This window comes from Amblyomma americanum, chromosome 7 (genome assembly GCF_052857255.1).
Source record: "Amblyomma americanum isolate KBUSLIRL-KWMA chromosome 7, ASM5285725v1, whole genome shotgun sequence".
In the NCBI taxonomy this organism is placed as follows: Eukaryota; Metazoa; Arthropoda; class Arachnida; order Ixodida; family Ixodidae; genus Amblyomma; species Amblyomma americanum.
Window position 1 is genome coordinate 18450158 of NC_135503.1, and position 22125 is coordinate 18472282.

At 44.2% G+C, this 22125-nt stretch overlaps 2 protein-coding genes across 2 annotated transcripts in view; one reads left to right on the top strand and one right to left on the bottom strand.

Moving 5' to 3' along the window:
• Positions 1–10842, bottom strand: part of LOC144098604 (exportin-T-like) — a 37561-nt gene extending 26719 nt beyond the window's left edge. The window contains 9 exon segments of the mRNA XM_077631384.1: positions 253–332; positions 1826–2101; positions 3358–3441; positions 3698–3916; positions 4838–4907; positions 4986–5042; positions 6285–6367; positions 7798–7876; positions 10562–10842. Coding sequence (XP_077487510.1) covers positions 253–332; positions 1826–2101; positions 3358–3441; positions 3698–3916; positions 4838–4907; positions 4986–5042; positions 6285–6367; positions 7798–7857 — 929 coding nt within the window. The 5' untranslated portion in view covers positions 7858–7876; positions 10562–10842.
• An 85-nt stretch (positions 10843–10927) lies between these two features.
• Positions 10928–20446, top strand: RpL18A (ribosomal protein L18A). Its single transcript, XM_077631385.1, has 5 exons — positions 10928–11058; positions 11884–12063; positions 13884–14013; positions 18831–18940; positions 20303–20446. The coding sequence occupies exons 1-5, from the start codon at positions 11041–11043 to the stop codon at positions 20393–20395; spliced, it is 531 nt and encodes a 176-aa protein (XP_077487511.1). The 5' UTR covers positions 10928–11040; the 3' UTR covers positions 20396–20446.
• The last annotated feature ends 1679 nt before the right edge of the window (positions 20447–22125 follow it).

Below are 22125 nucleotides of genomic sequence, written 5' to 3' on the forward strand. Positions count from 1 at the left end.
TTTCTTGACACACCAAAAACATTTCATGCACATACATCAAGAAATAAAATTTTTTGCTGAAATCTGCAATTAAAAAAAAACAATGAATGTGAGAGCATGGGCAAAACAAAAACACCGAATCCTTAGGCACGTAATATTTCCCCCCTGGCTACACAAAAAAAAAACTACATAACTACAGCACAAAATTATGTTCAAAGAACAGTAGAGAGGTGTTTTCTTTTTACCAGACAAGTATGTGATAATGGAACTTACTTTGAGTAGGCATCAAAGAGCTGAATGCCAATTGCATTGACAAGCTTAGCAAGCTTGATGAGGAAGTCTACATCTTCTCCCTAGAACAAAGCAAAAGAGAAGCAATTTCCTTCACTCAATGAATAACCAATGCCTTTTCTCTGGAGTGTGCAAATATTTGAAAATTCGAATTGAATGTGTTTGTTATTCGGTTCATGTTCGATTCGGGAAATTGATATTCCATAATTTCTGAATCTTGGGCAGTGATCCAATACCGCGCCAACTTTCATAAATCTAACAGCTGCAAAACTATAACATCCATGCAAATCATTTGCAGATCCAGTCTAAAGAATACAAAGGCATCCTCTTTGCTTTCTTCGTCATTTAGCACATGGACTGATCACATCTGGACGCTACTAGGCATTGACCCAGAGCGAAATTCCGCAAGTGGGCTTTCCCACATATCACATGTGATGAGAACAATCTGGCTGAGCACCTACTTCAAACAATTAAAACGTGAAAAAGAGCGAGGTTTTTCTCACATGTGCGAAAGCTCACTTGCAGAATTCAGCACCAGGCTCCCAAAGGTTGGCTAAAACATATGGGAACGGTAGGTGTGACAATGCTAGGCTGTAAAGTACTAGCTTGGCTGCATAATTTCGGCTTCTGAGCTTCGCTGCAGCCCAAGGCGACGGCTGCCATTGGCCCCACATTCACCAGTGGTCCGAACTCAGCTGTGTGCCAATTTCGCGCATCACTGACTATTTTTTTCTTTTCTCCCAGCATGCTGAAAATGTGCGCTCCTCACATCACGAGCTTTTTGCAATCTTTTTTTTTCTGCCGGGAGGGAAGGGAAGGGTAAGGCAAAATAACTTAGCTTCAGGATAATTAGAGAATTTCTTCTGGTCCCTTGGAGTACAAATTAAGTTTTACTAACCGGCATGCTATTTTTAGTTGCCAGTCATGTGTCAATTCGGGAACTTCATTGTTACTTATTTTACATAAGCATATTAAAGGTCGTACACTGTTGCAATGTATGCATATTCAATTCGTATTAAAAAATTTTGATATCTGCACAACTCTACTTTCCTCATCTTTAGTGTGAACAAATTATTACTGCTCTGCTTATGCACAAAATGACAACACAACAAAGTCTCAGCATGCTACCATAGTAATGTGGGGTACTGATGGAAAATTGGTTTTTGGTCTTTTGGTTTGTGGGGAAAGGAAATAGCACAGTATCTAACTGGCATCTCCAGGGACACCTGAACCGTGCCTTCGGGGACACCTGAACTGTGCCTTCGGGGACACCTGAACCGCCCTGTAAGGGGAAAAGAAAAAGGAGGGACTGAAAGAAGAAAGGAAGAAAAAGGTGGGGCAGTGGAGGGCTTCGGAATAATTTCGACCCCTTGGGGATCTTTAGTGTGCACTGACATCCCACAGCACACACACGCCTTTGCATTTCGCCTCCATCGGAACCCTGCCGCCATGGTCGGGTTTGAACCCGAGTATTCCGGATCAATAGCCAAACGCCCTAACCACTGAGCCACAGCGGCAGGTTGGGTCCTGATGGCAGCAACGTCCCAGCACTTGCCTCAGACACGGTGAGCACCCCTGCCCTCTGAAGGACCATGGAGAGCGACTCGACCAGGCGCAGCTTGTCGACCGGCTCCATGCCCTTGGCCAGGATCTCGCACACGCAGTCACAGGCCGACTCCCGCAGAGCCGGCAGAGACAGGAAGTGCACCAGGGCATCGACAAAGCGGTCGTTGGCCACCAGGCCAATGTCGATCCAGGCCACGTATGCACCTACAACCTCCAGGCACAGCCGACACAGCTCGACTCCAGCGGGACTTTGGCACTGGCTGGTCTGTTGATTGCGGTAGGAGGGAAATTGGGAACCAGAAATTAACCTTCGCCACAAGAATATTGTTACATTGTTCACTGCATACCACATACACACAGGCACAATGAAGAGAAGTGTCCAAGCTTTTTTTATGTTTTTTGCATGTTATGTTTTCTGTCCATCAGTTCCAAGGGATTTAAAGGGACAGACCACTGACCAAAACGTGACAGGAGTTTATGGTGGAAATGAAAAGACTGTGCCTTATTTTGTGAGAATCAAACAAAGCAATATCAAAGAAATGAGAATTTATGATTATTTTAATTTACCATCGAAAGTTACCTTAAGTGCCATCGTGCGGTGAAACCCTGCCTGCACTACGTGAGCACATCTAGGTAAAATATCAGATTTGTTTTAAATGCAGTCTTTTTTTTTCTTTCAGGAGTGTTCCTCATGTTTTATGAGTTTACATTATCTCCAGTGCGCCCGTCAATGAAAAGCAATGCATCCTTCGCTTCGCCGAAGATGTGGTTTAGCTTTTGTCACTAGATGGTGCCACTGTGTTTTGCATTTTTTGGATGAAGCCACAACCATGGTCCACTAAAATTGTCATCGACGACGTGTACCTCCCTGTGCCGTAACAGCTTTGGCCGTGAAAGTTGAAATGGATGCTGCTCTGTATTAAATATGTTTAATTACTGTCCGAGGGGTGAGATTTACATTATTCTTTGGTACAAGACTTCTGCCGATGTGCAACCACCACCACTTTCGCTGAATATGGTTTCTAGCATCAGCCTACATAAAAATGAGTGCATGCACTAATCTAAAATTTCTCAGTAAAAATCGTCTCTAGTGTTTCTAATGAAACTGCTGCGGAATCAAGCACCTTATACAGCAAGCTTTCCAATGCGCTGGAAAAAATTGGTTCCTTAAAATTCAGTGTCCTGTAACTTTAACGCCTACTCAAGTGTACTGGACAATTTCAGAGAACACTCTATACTTCTATTAATATACATAGAAAAAGACATAATTAGTGTATATAATTTGAACGTTGGGCCTCGAAGAGCCACTCTCCGATTAGCTCACATTTATTTTTATCACCCCTGTAAACCTGCAGCACCCCTGTAAATCTGCTCCACCCTTGTCCTTTCTCGAACTGCATTACTTCGCTAGCTGAAAATGTGGAGCAGAGCACTTTCGACCTTTAGATCTGACTAACAGTGCGTAACAATTCTGTCAACTAAGTGGCCAAAACTGAAGGCGGCAAAAGTGCGCAGTCTTACCAGAATAGTGTACCAGGAGTTCACCAGGTCTACAACGTGCGTTTCCCGGATATTGTCTTTCAGCAGTCGGTTTCGATCTTGCTCCTGTTAAAATTGAGCAGCATTAGCCGAAAGCCGGTGCAGGTGCAAATCCACACACGTACTGCAAAGGCTGACAGTTCAAAGCCAGTAGAAACAATGCCTGAACAAAAGGCCTCTCTATCACGTACCTGTGACATGTGCAGCATAATCTGCTTCAACTACTGCATAGTATTCCTCTTTTCCCCCAACATGTGCAAGCAACAGACTCCAAGCCTCCAACCCACACTGTACTAGCAGACTGGGATAGTGCGACACCCACCTTGGCAGTGCGGGGTATCTCACAGTCTGCAATGTCACTATTGATGGCAAGCAGGACCCGCAGATAGGCGTCAACTGCAGGCGGCCCGAGGGACAACGTATGGAGTATGTCGGTGAAAAAGCTGGGCCAGCGTGCTGGATAGTCCCAGAGGAAGACCCAGCACACCAGCTGTGCCACTTTGTTCCGGATGAACACCTTTTCAAGCACTGGAGCGTACACCTATGGGAGAAGAAAAAAATTAATCTGGATTAGCTCAGCTAATCCAGGATATACAAAGCGAAAGATGTCGGCGTTCAGTGTGTTCATTGGCGTTGGCGCTGACAATGTTCCAGACGGCGATGGCTTTGAGGAAAGGAAGGGCGCATAACTGGCTCCCTGGATATGCGGACGCCTCATTCCTGCTTTGGTACACGTGGCGGTGGTGAGAGAGAGAGATGTGGCCTGAATGCATTAGCGCTGACAGCGTTGTGGCTGACATGCGGCACTGCAGCAATACCTAGGCCACAGCGTTCATTTGGTGATCAATCTCTCGTGATCAACCATTAACTGCATGCCATCTCCCAGGGTGGCAGGGAGGGCGCGCTGCCTATCCAGTGTGCGAAATGCAATCAAAGCAGGCTTTTGCAGTCGGACACCGACACCACTACATGAAAGCAAGATTGAGGTCTCCACTGACCCACAGAGCCGGTTGTGTGCCTTTCCTTTTGTGAAAATGAATGGCCTTTTCAAATTTGCCTATGACACTGTGGGCTCACTTGTTTTGTATGGTTTTTGAGGAAAGGAAATGGCACAGTAACCCTCTCACATATCTCAGTGGACACCAGAACCCCAACCATAAAGGAAGGGATAAAGGAGGGAGGGAAAGACAAAAGAGAAAACTGAAAATTGAAAGTTGGATTTTGAGGAGAGGAGATGCTACTAGTGGCGCATGCCCAATAGTGACTAGGGAGGGAGAGAGAGAGAGAGAAATATCCTCAGTGAGCCTCGCGGCCAGTAAAGCTTTCACTTTAAAAATGTTTATGGCACAAAGGCTGGCGAGAATCTGCAACCTTGAACAGCATCTAGCACTTTGTTTTCATTAGAAATTTCGTCACATACTGTCAGGGGCTATCCTGGAAAGGAGGAGGATTTCCAACTCACCTGCAGCTGTATCCACTGGCTAATAAAGGTCCGTACAGCCTGCTGATCTCCCTCCTTTGCAGCCTCATACCTGCAGTGCCCAGGTAGCGCTTCAATATACTAACGGTGCCTGTGGCTTGAAATCAAGAAATGCTAAAGACAACCTTACCCTGTCTTTATGTAGTGTTCCAAGACACTCAGGCAGAAAAACTTTACCGAGTCGTCCCTAAAAGCAGAATGACAAATGATGTTTTAGGATGAAGTGAAACCATTGCAATGAATGGGCATAGTGGTATAACAGTCCAGCATGCACTGTCAAACGGATCGTAGTTTAGCCTGAATTGTATTGTGCAAGCCAATGTTTTCTACACATTTCATTAATCACCTGCGGAGGTCATTCAAAGGTTAACGCTAAAGCTTGCCCAAAGAAGAAACAAAGAATGCGCTGAATGAGGCCCCACAAGGCTTTAGCATTTAAAGCGGGGGTATGCGAATATTCGAATACGAATTGGACACGTACGATATTTGGTTCGTATTCATATTCAAGAAACTGATAGTAGAGAATATTCGAAAATTCCCGAATATTCACCATATACCGCTGTATACCGTGCCGACTTTCATAAATTCAACCATGGCAAACCCACAATATCTGGATAAATTGTACCACGATCGAGCTTAGTGTCAGAAAAACAACACAGGGGCCCTGTTCCCTTTCTTATCTGATATTTATCGCATGGAGCGATCACATATGGTAGCTGCTAAGCTCGACTTCATGCAAAATTCCGCAAGTGGGCTTTCTCACGATGACTGATGAGCACAAAATGACAACATAGGACAGCAGAAAGTTGGGCTAGTTGGATGATACGCATACTGAAGAAGTTGGCGCGGAACAACGAGGACAAGCGAGACAAACAAAGACGAGCGTCTAGCACTCGTCTTTGTTTGTCTCGCTTGTCCTCATTGTTCTGTGCCAACTTCTTCAGTATGCACAAAATGACAAGATGGCCGATCACCTGCTCCAAACAACTGCAACGAGAAAGCACGCTGTTTATTTTTTTATCCTTTCATAGTGTGGTACACCCTTAACGCCCATACCCATGGGATCTTTCCCGACACCTTCATAATTCTCCAAGCGCGAGCTCTGCCATCTCGTTTTGGTCAACCATGATATGCGGGAAAGCCCACTTGAGGAATATTGCATCGCGCTCCTGAAGCGACGAGTTGAGGCGTCATAACAGGACAGGCGGTCGTGTAAAAATCCTGACTATTTTGCATGGTGCATTGCACCACATAGCGAAATGAGTGCGGGCACAGTGGCTGCACCTTTTCTCACAGCTGGACTGATAAAGTCCCCTAAATTACTTCAGCCAACAAGCAAGTTACACGCTATCAATCTTATAAGGATTAAAATTGTAATAAGGCTCTGGGCTTCCAAATCTGAACGGTAACAAGAGAAGACGATGCTCACTGAACAGAGGGCTGCAGAAGCATCTGCATGGACAGCTGCCAGCCATTTGGAGCATTCTTCAGCTGCTCAAAGTACTGCAGTGCCTGTGTTAGTCACCAAAGAGAAAGCGTGATCAACACTGAGGCCTAGTTAACCACAGATTCCACATTAAAGGCAGCACTTTTAAGCAAGTGCTCTAGAGCGGATACCAGTGCAAGCTTGTCAATGACACAAGGTTTGAACTTTTACTTCTTTACAACTGTTGCTGCCTGTAACGCATAAAGCTATAGCCACATCTGGCAGCCTTACCACTAGACCAGCCACGCAACAAAAAACGTACTGGGTACTGAACACTTTCAGCACAGTGCCATGTGGAAATTTGTCAAGGCATTTGCATCCATGGAGCTTCCCACAACCTGCCAAATATAAACTGGCTGTCAGGCATAACAAAAGCTTGTGCTGTGCAGCACAATTTTTAACTGGAATATAATTTCAGTGCAATCAAGTGAATTCTTTTTTTTTCATCTGTGTCCCAAGAAAAATGTGAGGTAAAATCTAGAATATCTTCTGTTGTCTGCTCGCCATGATAGAAGTAGCTGCGAGGCATTGAAAGAAGTCATAAACATTGCATTTTATTTGCATTAAACATACAAACAAAAGCTCCACAACACTCATTTGCATAATCAAGAGCCACGCTGATCAGCCACCAACTCCACTGCAAGATGTCAGTTGCAGTGACCTTCAATTTGCCTATGCCATGCCAGCCATGACCACCTTATCCATGTTTGTTTCTTTGAGTACTCCATCGGCCCACCCAATTTCTTTTTTTAGACTATACTTCCTTCGCTTTGGTGACCACTCTGCCTTTCCAATAGAGAATTATCTGTTCTTTACCTTGCATGCCCTACCTATGTCCATTTATTGCTCTACCTTCAGCTAGTATATAAGCTCCAATTTGGCTCTGCTCACTTTATCATCTCTCAATGTCATGCATAATTTTCCTTTCCACTCACCAGGACATATTAGCCATCTACTGGTTGTTTCAGCGAATGGTTACAAAAATTCCTAAAATTAGCATGGTCCAAATAGAAATAATATTTTCAGGAAGAACTCCAGCAAGCGCTGGTAATTCTGAAAAGCATCATATTAGCTAATTAAATAAAAGTTATCAATAATTCTTTTAATCAGCACAGCACTATCTTGTGGTTAGGGCCAATGGCGAGTTCATAGCCACAGACGAGAAAATGCCAAAACAGCTTTTGAAACTGAGAAGAAAGTCAGTCTTTAAATGTCTGCAGCATGAGAAAATTTAATGCATTTTTAAGCACCAGATCTGTTAAGCATTAGCGCATTAGTAGAGGTGGACTAAGCAAAGTGCTCTTGCAGCAGTCAAGCAACATGCTCCAAGCGTGCTGAATACATTAATATAACAGGTTGAACTGGATATTTGAAAAATTTTTCTTTTGAATGACTCTTTGTAGAACACACTGATGACCTCTTCAGCCAAAGTACAGCTAAAAGCTATTTTGCTCACCCTGGCATGTGCAGCCTGGTCCCCATGTGCAAGGAATCCTTGAATCACCTGAACGTCCATCGTGTTGGAATGTCAATTCCTGCAATGATTGAGGATGAAAATTTATTTGCATAATGAGAGATTTATTACTGTCAGCCAGGCACACAGACCATTTTTTTTTTTTCAAGGTGAGGAAGAAGCACTGAAATCCTATTCGACTGACTGTTAGGTCAACTTTGTTTTGAAAAGGCAATTAGAAACTCAGATTTCAGCATGTCATCTGGTAAAAGTCTATGCAGCACCGCAAGTTGGCAGGCATTTGCTTTGGGAGGCAATTTTAAAAAATACAGCTGCGATGACCATGGCCAAAAAAACTGTGTGCTTGAAGAGCCTTTCCACTTTTGCATCATATCACAACAGAACATGACTGCTTACTGGTTAGCAGCAAGACTCTTTAAACAACACTGTTTAGAAGCCTTACTGCTTCGATTTTACTTAGAAGTAACCTTCTGTGAAGTGCAACAGCATGCATGGAAGAAAAGTGGAGACTACAATTTATTGTGACCCGGAGCATGTCACGATTAAAAATGCACCAAAAAAAGCACAGAATGTTTCTGGGCAAAGGAACAGCAAACAAGGTTGGATTTATGAGAAGAGATTCCCCCATAAACGAGAAATCTTGCACAGAAAAACCATGCTGAATCCCCCCTCCCTTTTTTTGACGAAGTCCAGGAAACACGTGCTTCAAATAGGACCGCACCCCCTCCACAAGTGCCCCCCAAAGAGTTACCACTAAATTTTTCCTTGACAGCAAAAGAAGAACTTCCATGTAGTGTAGACTTGGACAATCCTATGCAACGTTACATGCTCAGACTGTAAAAACCGAATTTTCCGATGTCTTTTCGTGACAACAATATGCAGTTTTCAAGTGTATTGTAATCAAGCCTGCCCTCGAGAAGCAATTTACCTGGCTCTGTAGTGAGGCTCAGTATACTATTGCATTTAACCTTGCAGACACAATATGTGACCTTCCCAATATAAAAGATTTAACTTTCAATTTGGTTAATAATAGGACTATTTCTCAATTTCAAATGGCACCAGCAGTAGTATCACTGGCTTCACTGCATGGCGACAGCTCAGTTCCGCAACATGTATACTTGCTTGAGCATGTTGTAAGTGGTGAAAAAGTTTTGAGCAGACCAAAACACTGACTGAGACATTGCAGAGGTGTGTGACAGTGAGGAAGCGCCAGCAGACTTACTGAGACTAAGGAACTCATGCGGGTTGTAAGGCAGTTTATTCTTTTTTTTTTAAACGACAAGACATTGTGTTCTTGAAAGCGCATAGCGCTTTTGACATGTTCAAAGAGTTTTAAATTTACACACAAAACGCTTGAACAACATGAACGCACAGCCATCAGCCCGTCACCAGCTCTCTCAAGCACAAACAACAAATAAGGGATGAACACATAATTGAAGCGCTCCTAGCAGCCACACGAGATCGTTACATACAGCCTCAAAGCATCCTGCCAACCATGCAGGCCTGGTCGTTCAATACAACGATAATCTATAAACGATGGTTCAATAGGCCTCGGCAGGAACTGTCAGCCCTATAGTCCCCAAAAACAGTATGTATATGTATATGTGAGCATGGCAAGATCAGCCTGTTCATCTTATTTTGCACGAGGTATGTAGCGAATGCTCACGCAAACACTTGCTTCAAATGCCATGAATTCTTTTTTTATATATATCATACATGTGATGCAAAGATGGATCTTCATGCTTTACTTTGCGATCGTGCACTCCAAGAACACTGCATGCGCTTGTATGCAGTGTTTCCGTCATCCATTGCATGTGCATGACGGTACTAGTATGCAGTGCTTCTGCCCTTGGCTAAATTCGTCAACCCATGTTTTGCCAAAAGGTCAAGTTGTAGAAACTCGTCATTACTTCATTTCTTGTTTGCGTTCTGAAGAACATTTCCAGAACGAGTGACCTATCTTGCGACTACAGCCGAACAGTTCATCCATTTGTATAGGCTCATTGCGGTGGACGTGGCTTTCTGTTCTTTCATATGTGATTTGAACACACTACTTGCGCTGTACTTGTGGCATTTTCCACTACCTTGTAAAGGGGCACGGGATATAAGCCGCTTATTCAAATCTGTCAGAAACGGGCCACAACGGTGTAATTACAATGACTCCTTACGCACGGGTGTGGGACAGATGTGCCCAGCTGAGGCACTCTCAACGAGCTTTCCCAAAGGAGTGCTGCTGTGGCTAGCATGCTGAGCATCGCTACGAGATAAAACAGTGATCTGCTGATAACACCGTACAACGGTCACCGCTGGCACATTGGAAAGATCATAGCGCTCATCTAAGAAAGCGTCGCGAATGCTTTTCGTGACGACTGCTACGCGCGATACAAGTGCTGTTCGTATGAATGAACTCCGCAATGGTGAGACGTTTGATTGGTTAGCGAAATAAAATGAGCACACCGAGGCCAAATAATTTTCCCTGTTAAAAATAACTGGAAATCTTCTCCACATTGCGCCGTGTCAGCGATCGGACACGCGATCAACGGCAGAGCTGTCGACCCGCGAGGGCGTGATGAAACATTGCCCGAAGGCATGGCATGCCGCACGCATCCGAATTCCAGGCTGAGCCCACGTGCAAGGGGCACGGACAAAGTGCACGAGAGCGCACATGCCAATAAGCTTTAAACAAAGCCATAAAAATAAAAGTCACCATGTGGAAGGCCTTGTTTTAATGACGGTGAATACTTACGGTCATGTTTTCACTACGAAGTCAGCAAACGGCTCCGGCATCTTCAACACTGCCGACGAGGCACATGCGATACCCCTCCGATACCATATAGAGACGCAGAAACTGCACTAAAAATCCCCCAGTGCAGTATTAAAAAGTCAGCTGTGCCACAATTTCTGTCAAAAATATCCTTATTTAAAACTAGCTGTCAACAGCCAGGTTCACAACTGTCGCTGAATTAAATTCCATGATCAGTCGCCACCTCAATAATAAAACGCCATGTCCCGTTGACAAGTTCCTCAATACCGCAGCAAATAGAAATATTACTGACACTAAATGAAAAACTATTTTACGTATTTTTCAATTGCTAAAATTAAATGAAAAATTATTTTTAGTTGCTTTTAACAGTTTACATAATTGTAAATTATATTTCTGCGGAGGTAATCAAAGCCATTTTCTTTTTATTTTGTAAGGGCCTTTTTGCGCTCACTGCGAGCAAAATGAAGGCGAGCGGCTTGGTAAGTGTTCGATTTTTCGCAAGTTTTCGGATAATTATTCAACTTTGGAGCGAATCGTAGTTGCTGTGTGTAGTGTAAAGTTCAGTGAATTGAAACATTTTGAAAAAGTTACGCCGTAAAAAAGTCTTTGAGCCAAACTTGCGTGATGTGCCCACGTGTTGCCGTGCGATACGTTAAGCCTAAATACACTGAATACACTGATTTGTTTCCGAGCGTGCGTCGATGCCACGCGTTTTGTTTATTACTAAAAAACACCAATATGGAACAGTGCTGTGTTTATGTGATCGGTGGAAAAGGGCTCGTGTGCACGGCTGGAAGGGCAGTGGTAACCGGATTCATGCCGGTTTAGAGCAGTGCTTGCTTGTTCTTCCTAGTGCAAACGGCTGGGCACTGTCTCGGAACGCAATAATAGAAAGAAGCTCAAGGGTGTCTGCAACAAGTTAAAGTTGTGCGGCTCAGTGCTAATGCAACGGCACATGAACTTTTTCAAGCATCGTTCAAGTAACGCCACAATGTCTTGACAGCTGAGCATGGTTTGTTTAGAACAGGCACACAGGCAACCCGCTAGCACAAAGGTGATACCACCTGTGCAAGGTTAGTTCTAAGGCACTGTCTGTTTTGCCGGTAGCCGGAAAGATCGCTCGGCTAAAATTCTCCCACCAATGGTTCTGAGATTAATGCTATCTCGTGTTTAACCCGCTGTTTTCTTGCCTCTTGTGTGCTTACATATGGAAGGATCAGAAGCAGGTACTGTCTACTAGCAGTTACTGTTTACGTTAGCTTGCTTATATTTTATTTAAATCGTTTCTCTATTGTTTTTTGCAGCTCAAGCAGTATGAGATCATCGGGCGGCACCTGCCCTCCGATAAGAATAAGTTCCCCCCGTTGTACAAGATGATGATCTTTGCACCTGACAAAGTAGTTGCCAAGTCTCGGTATTGGTACTTCACCCGCAAGCTAAAGAAGATGAAGAAGACCAACTCTGAAATAGTGTCCCTGCGCCGGGTGAGCTTCTGAAATCATTATACCTATTCCACTGTGCGCCATCTAAACCCAGTCTAGGCCAGCAAATGCCTTGATTGGTCAGAAGTGACGCTAGAACAACACAGCAAAGGTCGCATGCATTCCCGCAATTATCATTCCGCGGCTTATGCACTGAACTCTTTGCGCACATCTTGCAGTACTGGAAAACCACGGGTTTCTTTTATAGCAAGCCTGGTAGCGAGCCTGTCCCCTTAATCTTGCAGTTGTAGAGACCGTAGCATATACAAAGGTGGTCATTGAACCTGCTCTCCCTGGAAGCATTATTGTTGATGCAGGTTGCGTGCTGCTTTGAAGGCCTTCTGACCACAAAAGTCTCGTTTGGAGCTGGCCTGTGTGCCTTTATCAAACGCCAGCATCACTGTATGAAAGCCTTTTTTAAATCAAGGTGCGATCAAGCCGCCGTGGTGGCTGAGTGGTTAAGCCCCTCGGCTGTTGGCCCGAAAGACTGCAGTCGAATTTCGATGGAGGCGAAATTCTAGAGGTTTGTGTGCTGTGCGATGTCAGTGCACGTCAAAAAACCCCAGATGGTCGAAATTTCCGGAGCCCTTCACTACGGCGTCTCTCATAGCCCGAGTCGCTTTGGAACGTTAAACCCCCATACACCAAAACAGGGCGCGATCATTTGCCTGGCCAGTTTGTTTCGGGGCACTTTTTTTCTTTCCTCATTATTTTTCTTGTGTGAATGTGCATCTCTGCAGTCCAAAAATGGTGCCGTTTTTCATGAAGGAAGCAGAAAGATGATATTCGAGACAGTTGAACTCTCTTGTCTCTGGAGCTGATGCCAAGCAAATTTTTACTGAGGTGTGATGTTAAATTGTAATAACAGACAGGCACATGTAACGCTTCATGGGACCCCGCACCCCGCCCCCCCTTTTTTTTTTCTTGCAAGATATCTAGTGTGATTTACCACTTCTGTCCTATCACCTGCTCTAGTTGCTCAGTGCTTAGGGCACTTGGCTACTGATCTGGAGGAGTTTCATTCAATCCCAGCACCTGTACGATGTCGTCGGACATTAAAAACCCCGGATGGCCTAAATTAACCAGGAGCCCTCTACTACGGTGTTCCTCAGAACGTTAAACCATAATTAGCCGTTTTTTTGTTTTCTGCTTTATCTGTGCGAGTCTGGTAGTCGGCAAGAGCATGTATCCGAGCATGCATTTGATCTTTTTGATAGGATTAGTGCTTAGTCCATAAATCAAGAAAATACTTTTTTCGTGTGCTCTCAGTACATTAGTTCTCATACCTGTCAGTGTAGTTAAACGTGGGTAAAAATTCATCTGTGGTCCAACATGGTGTATTTCATTGTCTTGCAAGTTGATCTGTAGCACTCGACTTTGCCATTGGTGTATATTGCAAGCAACAGCTTTTCTTGTTTTATTATTGTTAGCAAGCTTCCACTGAACTATTTCAATATACGCCTCAGATGAAATGATGTGAGCAGCTGCTTTACTGAAACAGTGCTAGAAAAAGACTTAAACAAAACAGCTAGATTGGAAGTTACGTACCCGCAAACCCAGAACCTGAGCGAGGGTGGTTTGGCGGCTGCCAGCCAAACAATTATCGCCTCGTGCGGTTAGTGCTTCTGTCATAGCTTCTAAAAGATGAAGTGCAAAAATGCCTACTTGCTTAGGTTGTTGTGCATATTGAGCATCGTGGGTATTGAAGTGTTAAAAAAAAACCTACAGATAACTTTAGCTTATTACGGTTGGTGCCTTTCACAGCAGCTGTGTTTTGATTCTTGAGCGGTTTTTAAGTTTGTCTCTGTCACTTTCTTGGTCAGATCTATGACAAGACTCCAACCAAGGTTAAGAACTTCGGCGTGTGGCTGCGCTACAACTCGCGCAGTGGCACACACAACATGTACCGGGAGTACAGAGACATGACCGTGTCGGCTGCTGTCACCCAGTGCTGTGAGTAGTAGTTGAGTTTCCCCTTCCGGTGGCGATGAGAGGAAACTACTTGATGATGAAATCGGGGTTTCTTGATGACCCGGTGGTTCTACTTGCAAACGTTCACATTACTCAAGGAAAGGAGAAGGTTAACTATTTATTTACAACATAGGTAAAAAAACAAGAAGAAACAAAGCAAGGAGAAAACTATTTACATGACTAAATCGTGGATGAGACGAATTCAGCCCCCGCTCAACCCAGAGCGCTTGGTTTTAAACCCTCTGTCTCCGCCCTTAGCGGGGACAGCAACCAATAAGATAACAAACGACCCATCTCGCCAATCGGTGGTTAGGGAAAGGAAAATAAGGTCCGCCCACTGATCAGAGATTGGGGAAAAAGTTCTGATTAAAACATTTGGGAAGGAGGTTTCAAATAACCACACAAACAACACAAATGCGACTTCCGTTCCCCACGCCACCCACGGCACCACAGATGCTAGAAACATGTGCCGACGAGGCGATGACTCAGGTTGTTGACAGCAACAGAGAGAACACGGTCGTTAAGGGAATAATCCGTTTCCTGGTCACCCAGCACTCGGTCCCCACCCAGCTGTATCTCTCCCGCATCGCCGAAGTCTCGTCACCCCTTGACGACGCACACATGTCGACAGCTGTATCTGGTTAGGCTTTTTCAAGGCGGATTATGCCCGAGGCGGCGCGGGTAAACAAGGACGTCCGCCGCACGAAGGGGAGGCATGGACGGGACGGGCCCCTTTGTTGGCGCCTTCTGACCCCACTGGAGCGGCCTTCCTTGCGAACACAAGACCAACGAGTTCGCGGAATGGTCAGCGAACTCCACAGTAGTCCTCTACAACTTGCTCGTGCAGAAGCAACGCATCTGGTCTTCTCTCCAGACGGAGGAGGATTTGAAACCCGTGTCTTCAAAATTTGCTTTTCCCTTCTTTGGTGGGGGCTCCTGCCATATTTAGGTCTATTCGATTTGCACTTGCTGTGCGAGTTCTGCTAAGTTACATGAGCATACAGCGGGAGTTCAAGTGCTGCTTGGCACTGGCTGCTTCTTAAACGAATGGTCTAGCCGTCTGCTAGCATTTGTGTTGCCACTAAATTGCAGCGGCCAGCTGTGTGCCGCCCACATGAATAGCTGCCAAAATCATGAACCGCGCGAAGAATTTCAAACCTGCAAATTGCAGTGAACCGATGCCGTTGTGCAACCCCAGGAAATAGTTTTCCTGAAAAATTCATTACTTGCATTGCATACCCATGCGTATTTACCAGAGCTGTGCGAATAGCAAAATTTTGGGTGAGAAGCAAGTTCCGATATTGAAAATTGACTGCAAAGAAAATGCTGTGTTTTGAATACTGCCTGGCAATATTGCCAGTTTCATTTTATACATGAAATGTTTTGTGAAACATTACCAGGAAAGTCTCTTTAGAGGTATGCAACTTTTGGGTGCAAAGCAAGTACGAGTATAAAAATTTTTTACTAATCAAATCAAATAATTTAGAATATCAGTACGGGTCGTCCAAGATACCCTTTTTTCCCACAACACAGCTATGAAAAGAAAGACGTCGCAAGCAAATTTTGTTTTAATCCATCAGCATAATTAGTTGACCTGTATGGCCTCATTTTAAAACAGCGCAAACAAGACAAGGACGGAGGAAACATACAACATGAGTGCTGTCCTTTGTCTTCTTCGTCTTTGTCTTGTTTGCGTTGTTTTAGAATGAGTATCTACCAACTCGCCCAGGCTTCTACTTTGGCTGTATGGCCTATCTGACATTAACTAAGGAAGCGGTAATAATGTAGTAGTAATAGCAATAAACTTTATTCTTGGTTACAATGCTTTGAATAACACTTGCTATATCATACATTGTAAGGAGACCAGATACGTTCTTATACCCGTGTCATACGTGCACAAGAAATGGTAGTAAATGCGGAGTTGGTGCTACACGTTCACATTTAATGTCATTATACAAAAGTCATAATAACGATAACGCTTGCAAGGCAGTCAGTTTTGTCTGAACATAAACAGTGCTAATGATCAGGAATGTTCAAATGGAATAAAAAATTATTTTGCATAAAATACAGCTGTTCTTGCTTGACAAGTCGAAAATAAACTCAATTCGGCATGCAAGTCGAGAGTACCTGTCGGTAGTGCTGGTAAAAATGGAGCCCTTCGCATCAAAAATGCAGTAGATGCCTCATCTGACTGAAAACTAGGAATTAACCGTTTGCTGCTGGACAGGCAGTTGTTATTAACAAAGTTGCATGCTTTTCTGCGTGTGGAATGGGGCAAAAGAGTACGCATTGCTTGGACAAATGAGTTGTGAACTAAGTAGGTGGCGAACTCAGTAGGAACTCACTGCACGAATTCCATTGAAACTTGAGGCAGTAAGCATTTAATGGCATTAAATTTGCCCGTGTGGCACAGGTATTACTGAGATACCTCTCCTGACTGGAGAGGAGTGATGAGCGCCTATACCACTGCCTCCAGTCTATCTGTGCCTTGAAGTGAGAGTCGGTTACTTAGAAACGCATCCATGGCTGCGTTGCAGCAAAGCACGTCTTCTCCTCTGCCGATGCGCACTCCTACAGTCTGCGAGCTGTACCAAAGATTGCTTTTTGTGCTGGGGGCTGGGGGTGGGACGCTTCTCATATCAAGAATTGGCATTGCTCTATGGCGCCATCTTGCAGTTCTGAGGGGTCGTTACTTCACCGGTTTGTAGTGAAATTGACGTTGGATAGTACTCCACATCTTCAAATTCACAGGGCTCGTGCAGGCCGCCACTTCAAATTATCTGGTCAAGTTTGCATTAGTAATCACGAGACCACAAATTCTTCGAATTAGCAGAGTTTGAATTACCAAGGTGTTACTGCATTTGCATTCTGTCTATGTGAGCATGCATAAACAGTGATGGAGAGCAAAGCATTTTGCTTAGCAAGGCTTGTCTAACTGGTGTTTCACACTGAACGGACGTGGCTCACTGTCACCAGAGCCTGTTGTGCCAACCAGCAGCACGGGCTGGGCACTTATGTTTCTTTTTCTTGCCCATTCTAATATATGTCATCAGAGCCTTTTTAGCTGTTGCGACCCATATACAGTGTCACATTTCCTCACCTGAATTAAAACATGAGTACTGCGCCATGTACCGTTTTCCAGCCTGGGACCTTCCATCAGTCCTGGTTGGCCAGAAATGAGCGCTAAAAGAAATGAGCTCTCATCGCGTGCACGTTCACCAGCAATGTGAACACTGCACTGAACCGTGAGCTCACAAAGGCAATGCAGTGATGCCACCCTTATGCCGAAAGTGCCAAACTGTGCCAAACTTGATAAACTGCACCATACTGACAAAAATGAGGAAATTTGTGCAAAACTGCTTCAGACTCGCTGCTTTCGCTTGGGTGGTGGTGTGCGCTGGATCTCAACATTTTTCAGCTATGGTGACACATAGATGTCACTACGGTTTCTAATTGTTAAGGTCTTTCGAAGCCCACTTGTAATGAATGTGACAGTCACGCGGCATTTGTTCCCAAGTTCAAAGTTTGCAGTAAATGGACTCGAAAAAAAAAAAACCTAGCAGCGCGGACTTCCATGGTGTGCTGCTTTTTTATGACGAATTCGCGAGCCACCTTCAGTCAGGTGAAGTATTGGCCAGCTTATTAGGCCTAGCATGTGTCGAACGATCAAAGATTTTGTTTGTGATGCAAACATCATTTGGTTGGTGGCATAATTCTCATGCGCAAATATGGCGATTTCAGTGTATCGGCACAACTCATATGCCAGAATATTTTCGTTGCTGAGCGCTGACGAGCAACAGTTTGTGGGGAGAGCGCGCGCCAACGCTATGTGTGGGCATAGCGGTGACGTGTAGATAGCAGCTGTATTAGCGGTGGCATGGTGGCGACTAGAGATCTGTACTCGACCGTTGCTTATTGTAGATATCGAAGGCTCGGTAACTTGCTGTGCTAGCTTTTGTTATTGAGCGATAGATAACGTGGCCAGTGTAGACATGGAGCGAATTAGGCACATCGCAGTATCACTGGGGCCCCGAATTTGAATGTGCGTGTAATGAACGAATTGGAGCTTTTGCCGATTCTGCTGTGTGTGGTTTTCCAGTGCCCTATGTGTCACATTCCCTGTGATTGGTTGCAAGTTAAGCCTACATGGTGTACTACGATGTAGTGATTTAGAAATGCCATCAGTCTGCAATAATTGTACCATGCCAAAACTCTTCAACTGAACGCTGGGCCATTATTGAAATGGGATATTGCCAAAAAGTGCTCTCAATCCAAAAAGCGCGCTGGAGAATTGAGCAAAGTGTGGCGGTCTCTTTGACTTCTGCCTTTTGACCTAAACAGTCATGCAACCTCTGTTACTCGCACGTGTGAATTTGTCAGTCACAGAGGTTGCGCGACCGTTCTGGTCAAGAAGCAGCAGTCGTGGGACGGTTGCACACTGCTTGATATTCCAATCTCCGGACCATGCTAACAGGCGGCATAAGTATTCTGGTGTGGCTGTTCACTGTGGAAAGTGGAATGCACTGTTCGGTGTTTAGAACAGGTGTTGCCTGTTGCCTTTAGGGAAAGAAATCGGGAGGTGATCGGAATTAATAAAATAGTCTTATCTCGCCATCAAACTGCTGCCCGATGTAGGTGTACTGCACTTTTTTTTTGCACATTTTCATTAATCTGTTGGCTTCCCCCTGCAGTTCGAGTTAACAAGCATTTATTGTGTTGCCGAAGTTATAACAAATGCTGATGCTTATGATCCTTTGAATAGAATTTTCACACAGTGCTTGCCATAATTTTGCTTACAGATCGCGACATGGGTGCTCGACACAGCGCGCGGGCGTCTTCAATTCAAATCATCCGCGTTGAAGAGATCCCGGCTGCCAAGTGCCGCAGGCCACACATAAAGCAGTTCCACGTAAGCATTGTTAATGCAGAAATGTTTTTTGTTCAGTCAGGTCAGCTAGTGCTTTAAGGGTATATGCATGTGTGTTGCTGGTTTTTTGGATGGTTGCTCTTGGTAGACCAAAAAGCTAAAAATGTGGCTTGTGATGTAGAGAACAAACAGTCTGGAATGGGTGTGGATAAGTTTTTGTGTGTGCGATATCTGTAACAGCTACTTTGGGTTGTTTAGTGGTAGCTTACATGTGACTGACAAGAAGGGACGTGACCTTAATTTCAAAGCCATGGATATTTGGTGTGGAAATCATTTTTTGTACAGAATATGAGGTGTTCACGTTAGCATACTTATCGTTGAGTAGATAAGTGGCTGGGGTGCTGCTGTTAATGCTTTGTTGGGTAATATACTGTCCACTATGTGTTGGGCTTTCCTGTTTCTGTGGAGTTGCTATACGTGCCCGAGATATGTGCACATTGTGCAGTTGAAGTAGAGAACTTGTGTCTGCGTAAAACTATGTGCATTGCGCCATGTACCGTTTGCCAGCTTGGACCTTCCCTCAGTCCTGGTCGGTCAGGAATGGGCGCTAAAGGAAGAAAGCTCTTGTCGCATGCACGTTCACCAGTAATGTGAGCATCGCATTGAACCAAGTAGCTGACATAGTCTATGATTCCAAAAGCTTTCAAATGCATGGTCATTCTTCATGCTAGGCTGTGCTGAATGGTTTGTGTGTGGTTGGAGGCAGCAGTTGCCATATGAAGTCCAGTCAAGCCCATTTATAACGAACACGCCTGTTGCGTGGCCATAATTTGATGCATTCTGAAGTTGGTAATGTGCGCACATGGCCGACTTTTTCCGTCCAGCACTTGTGTTTTCGTAATCTGCATCCTTTTCACGTTCTCTATGTGAAAAGTGGAAGACCATGGCTGTGCTGTGCATCCTAGGACACTAGTTTGTGCCACCTCAGTGTTGTTCTCTGTGTCAGTCCCGCATACACGTTTGTTCTGAGCCTACTCTTGAATCTGTATTGTGCCAGGCTTCGGTGCCGTAGCTTTGTTGTGTATCACGAGTCACACCACCTTCATTTATGCTAAGCAAGTATTTGCTGTAAATAGAGTTATTTCAATTGGGCTTGATCACACCTGTGACCAAGACTTATGCACCATAACAGTATGCCAATGACAGTTTGGAGTTATGTGTTGATAGGGCTTAAAAGAACTTACTGGGTACTGACATTTTCATACTCTCATTCTGCTGTTTGGTGTTCTTAAAAGGACAATATTTTGAGTGGCTGCACTGGGGTCACTGGCAGTGTACAAAATGCAGAAGCTGAGGAATAGCACACAAGAGCGCGGAGCTCATTTTGTTTTATCATTTATCCAGGACAGCAAGCTCAAGTTCCCGATGCCATCAAGGATCAGCAGGAACTTCCACTCCCCTCGGTTCACAACTGTGCGACCGCAGGCGAAGTTTTAGAAGTTGGCAGCATCTATCTGCGAGTTTCTAATACACTTCTATTGCTCCGTGGCACTGTCTGATTTGTGTGGTTTGTGGAAGCCCAAATCCAATCACATTTTAAAACCTAGAGCGAGTTGTTAGCTAGGTACAGTCAGTCTCCGAAGGCTCTCGCTCTTAGCAATGATTTTAGACAATGATGAAAGTTTTGCTATGAAACAAGCTGCACACTAAGGCACATCCCACTGCAGGTCCACACTACATATATGCATGGTTATGCAGACAAGACATTCATTTGGTGCCCAGTCCTTGCACAATATGTTATTCTTGAATCTGTATTGTGCCAGGCCCGACTTGTTTGCCTTAGAGACCGTGACCTATAATTGGGAGTCGGACTTATCAGTTACTGATAAAAGTGCGCTGAATTCAAGTTTTTCAATTCGGTTTAACTGAAACGGTCATCATCTTCAGATAACCGCACTTGCTCAAATGATTCTGTTAAGGGGGGACACTGGTCTTTGGGACCAAAAAATGACCCAAAAATCAATTTTTTAAAAAATGACATCTTTGGAGCCTATAGCCATTATTCTTCAACTCTACCAGTTTTCTCCTGCAGGAAATGGTATTTTGACCATATTAAATTTAGATCACTGTGTGGGCTCAATTTATGCAGGAGCAGGCGATTTAACGCGATGAAAATTTTGGACACCTGGCTGTCAGTACGTCAATATCTCAACATCTAGAACAGATAGACATGTCATATTGTTTGCTAAGGGAAGCTGAAGGCACAATGTATGCAATAATCGAAGGCTAATTGTTCAATCACACCTCAGGAATTTATAATTTTGCAAATTTTATCAATGCATGATATTCACACTGAATGCTGCTATTCTAAGTGCTGTAAAATTACTATTGAGGGTAAAATGAAAAAAACTGCTTTGACTATTGCACTCTACTCACCATACTAGCCATGGGTTAAAAATTATTTTTTATTGAGCCATTTTTTTTGTATCGTAGTACTAATAAATGACTATCTCAGGAACCAACAAATTAATCAAAAATGCAATTTCATATTTGAAAGCAGTATATAAAACAACAAGGTGATAAAGTTTCATTAGGACGACTAAAAATAAGGAAAGTAGGTCTAAGACCAGCGTCCCCCCTTAAGTTCACTCAGTCAAAGGAGAAAAAGTATGAAAGCCAGGGGTTTGCTGGGAGTGTACTGTTGGATTAAGCAGCGCAGTTGTCAGTTTTGAGGTAGTGCTGTGCTACCTTCCTGCCTCTGCAGACTGGGAGGCTCCACCTCACTGGCTAGCGTAGCTCTGTTCACCATGGTCACCCACTGCATGTGAGGGCACTTGAAACCATACACAAGGGTCTTGTACTGGCTACCGCAATGGCAGTTTCATCGTGGACGTGCAGACCATATGACGTCCTGCCCTTTTGCTCAACCTAGAGCAACTTTACAGATCGCAACCCACCTTTAAAAAGTCAATTTCCGCTTGCTTTTGTCTGACAGTTCCATTATTTAACTTATTTTTAAAATTCAGATGGCATTTCCTTCTGCAAACACCATACCAGTATTGATAATTTTTGATTACGTACTAATCATGTAATGCTCAGGCAGACAAAAAAAAAAACTACTTTTGATAGCTTAGGAATACTGCATAGAAAAAAAAAAATCGGTAGGAAGTGATGTTTGCTAAGCAATGGCATTTAGACAAGCACTGAAAAAGTGCAACAAGATGAAA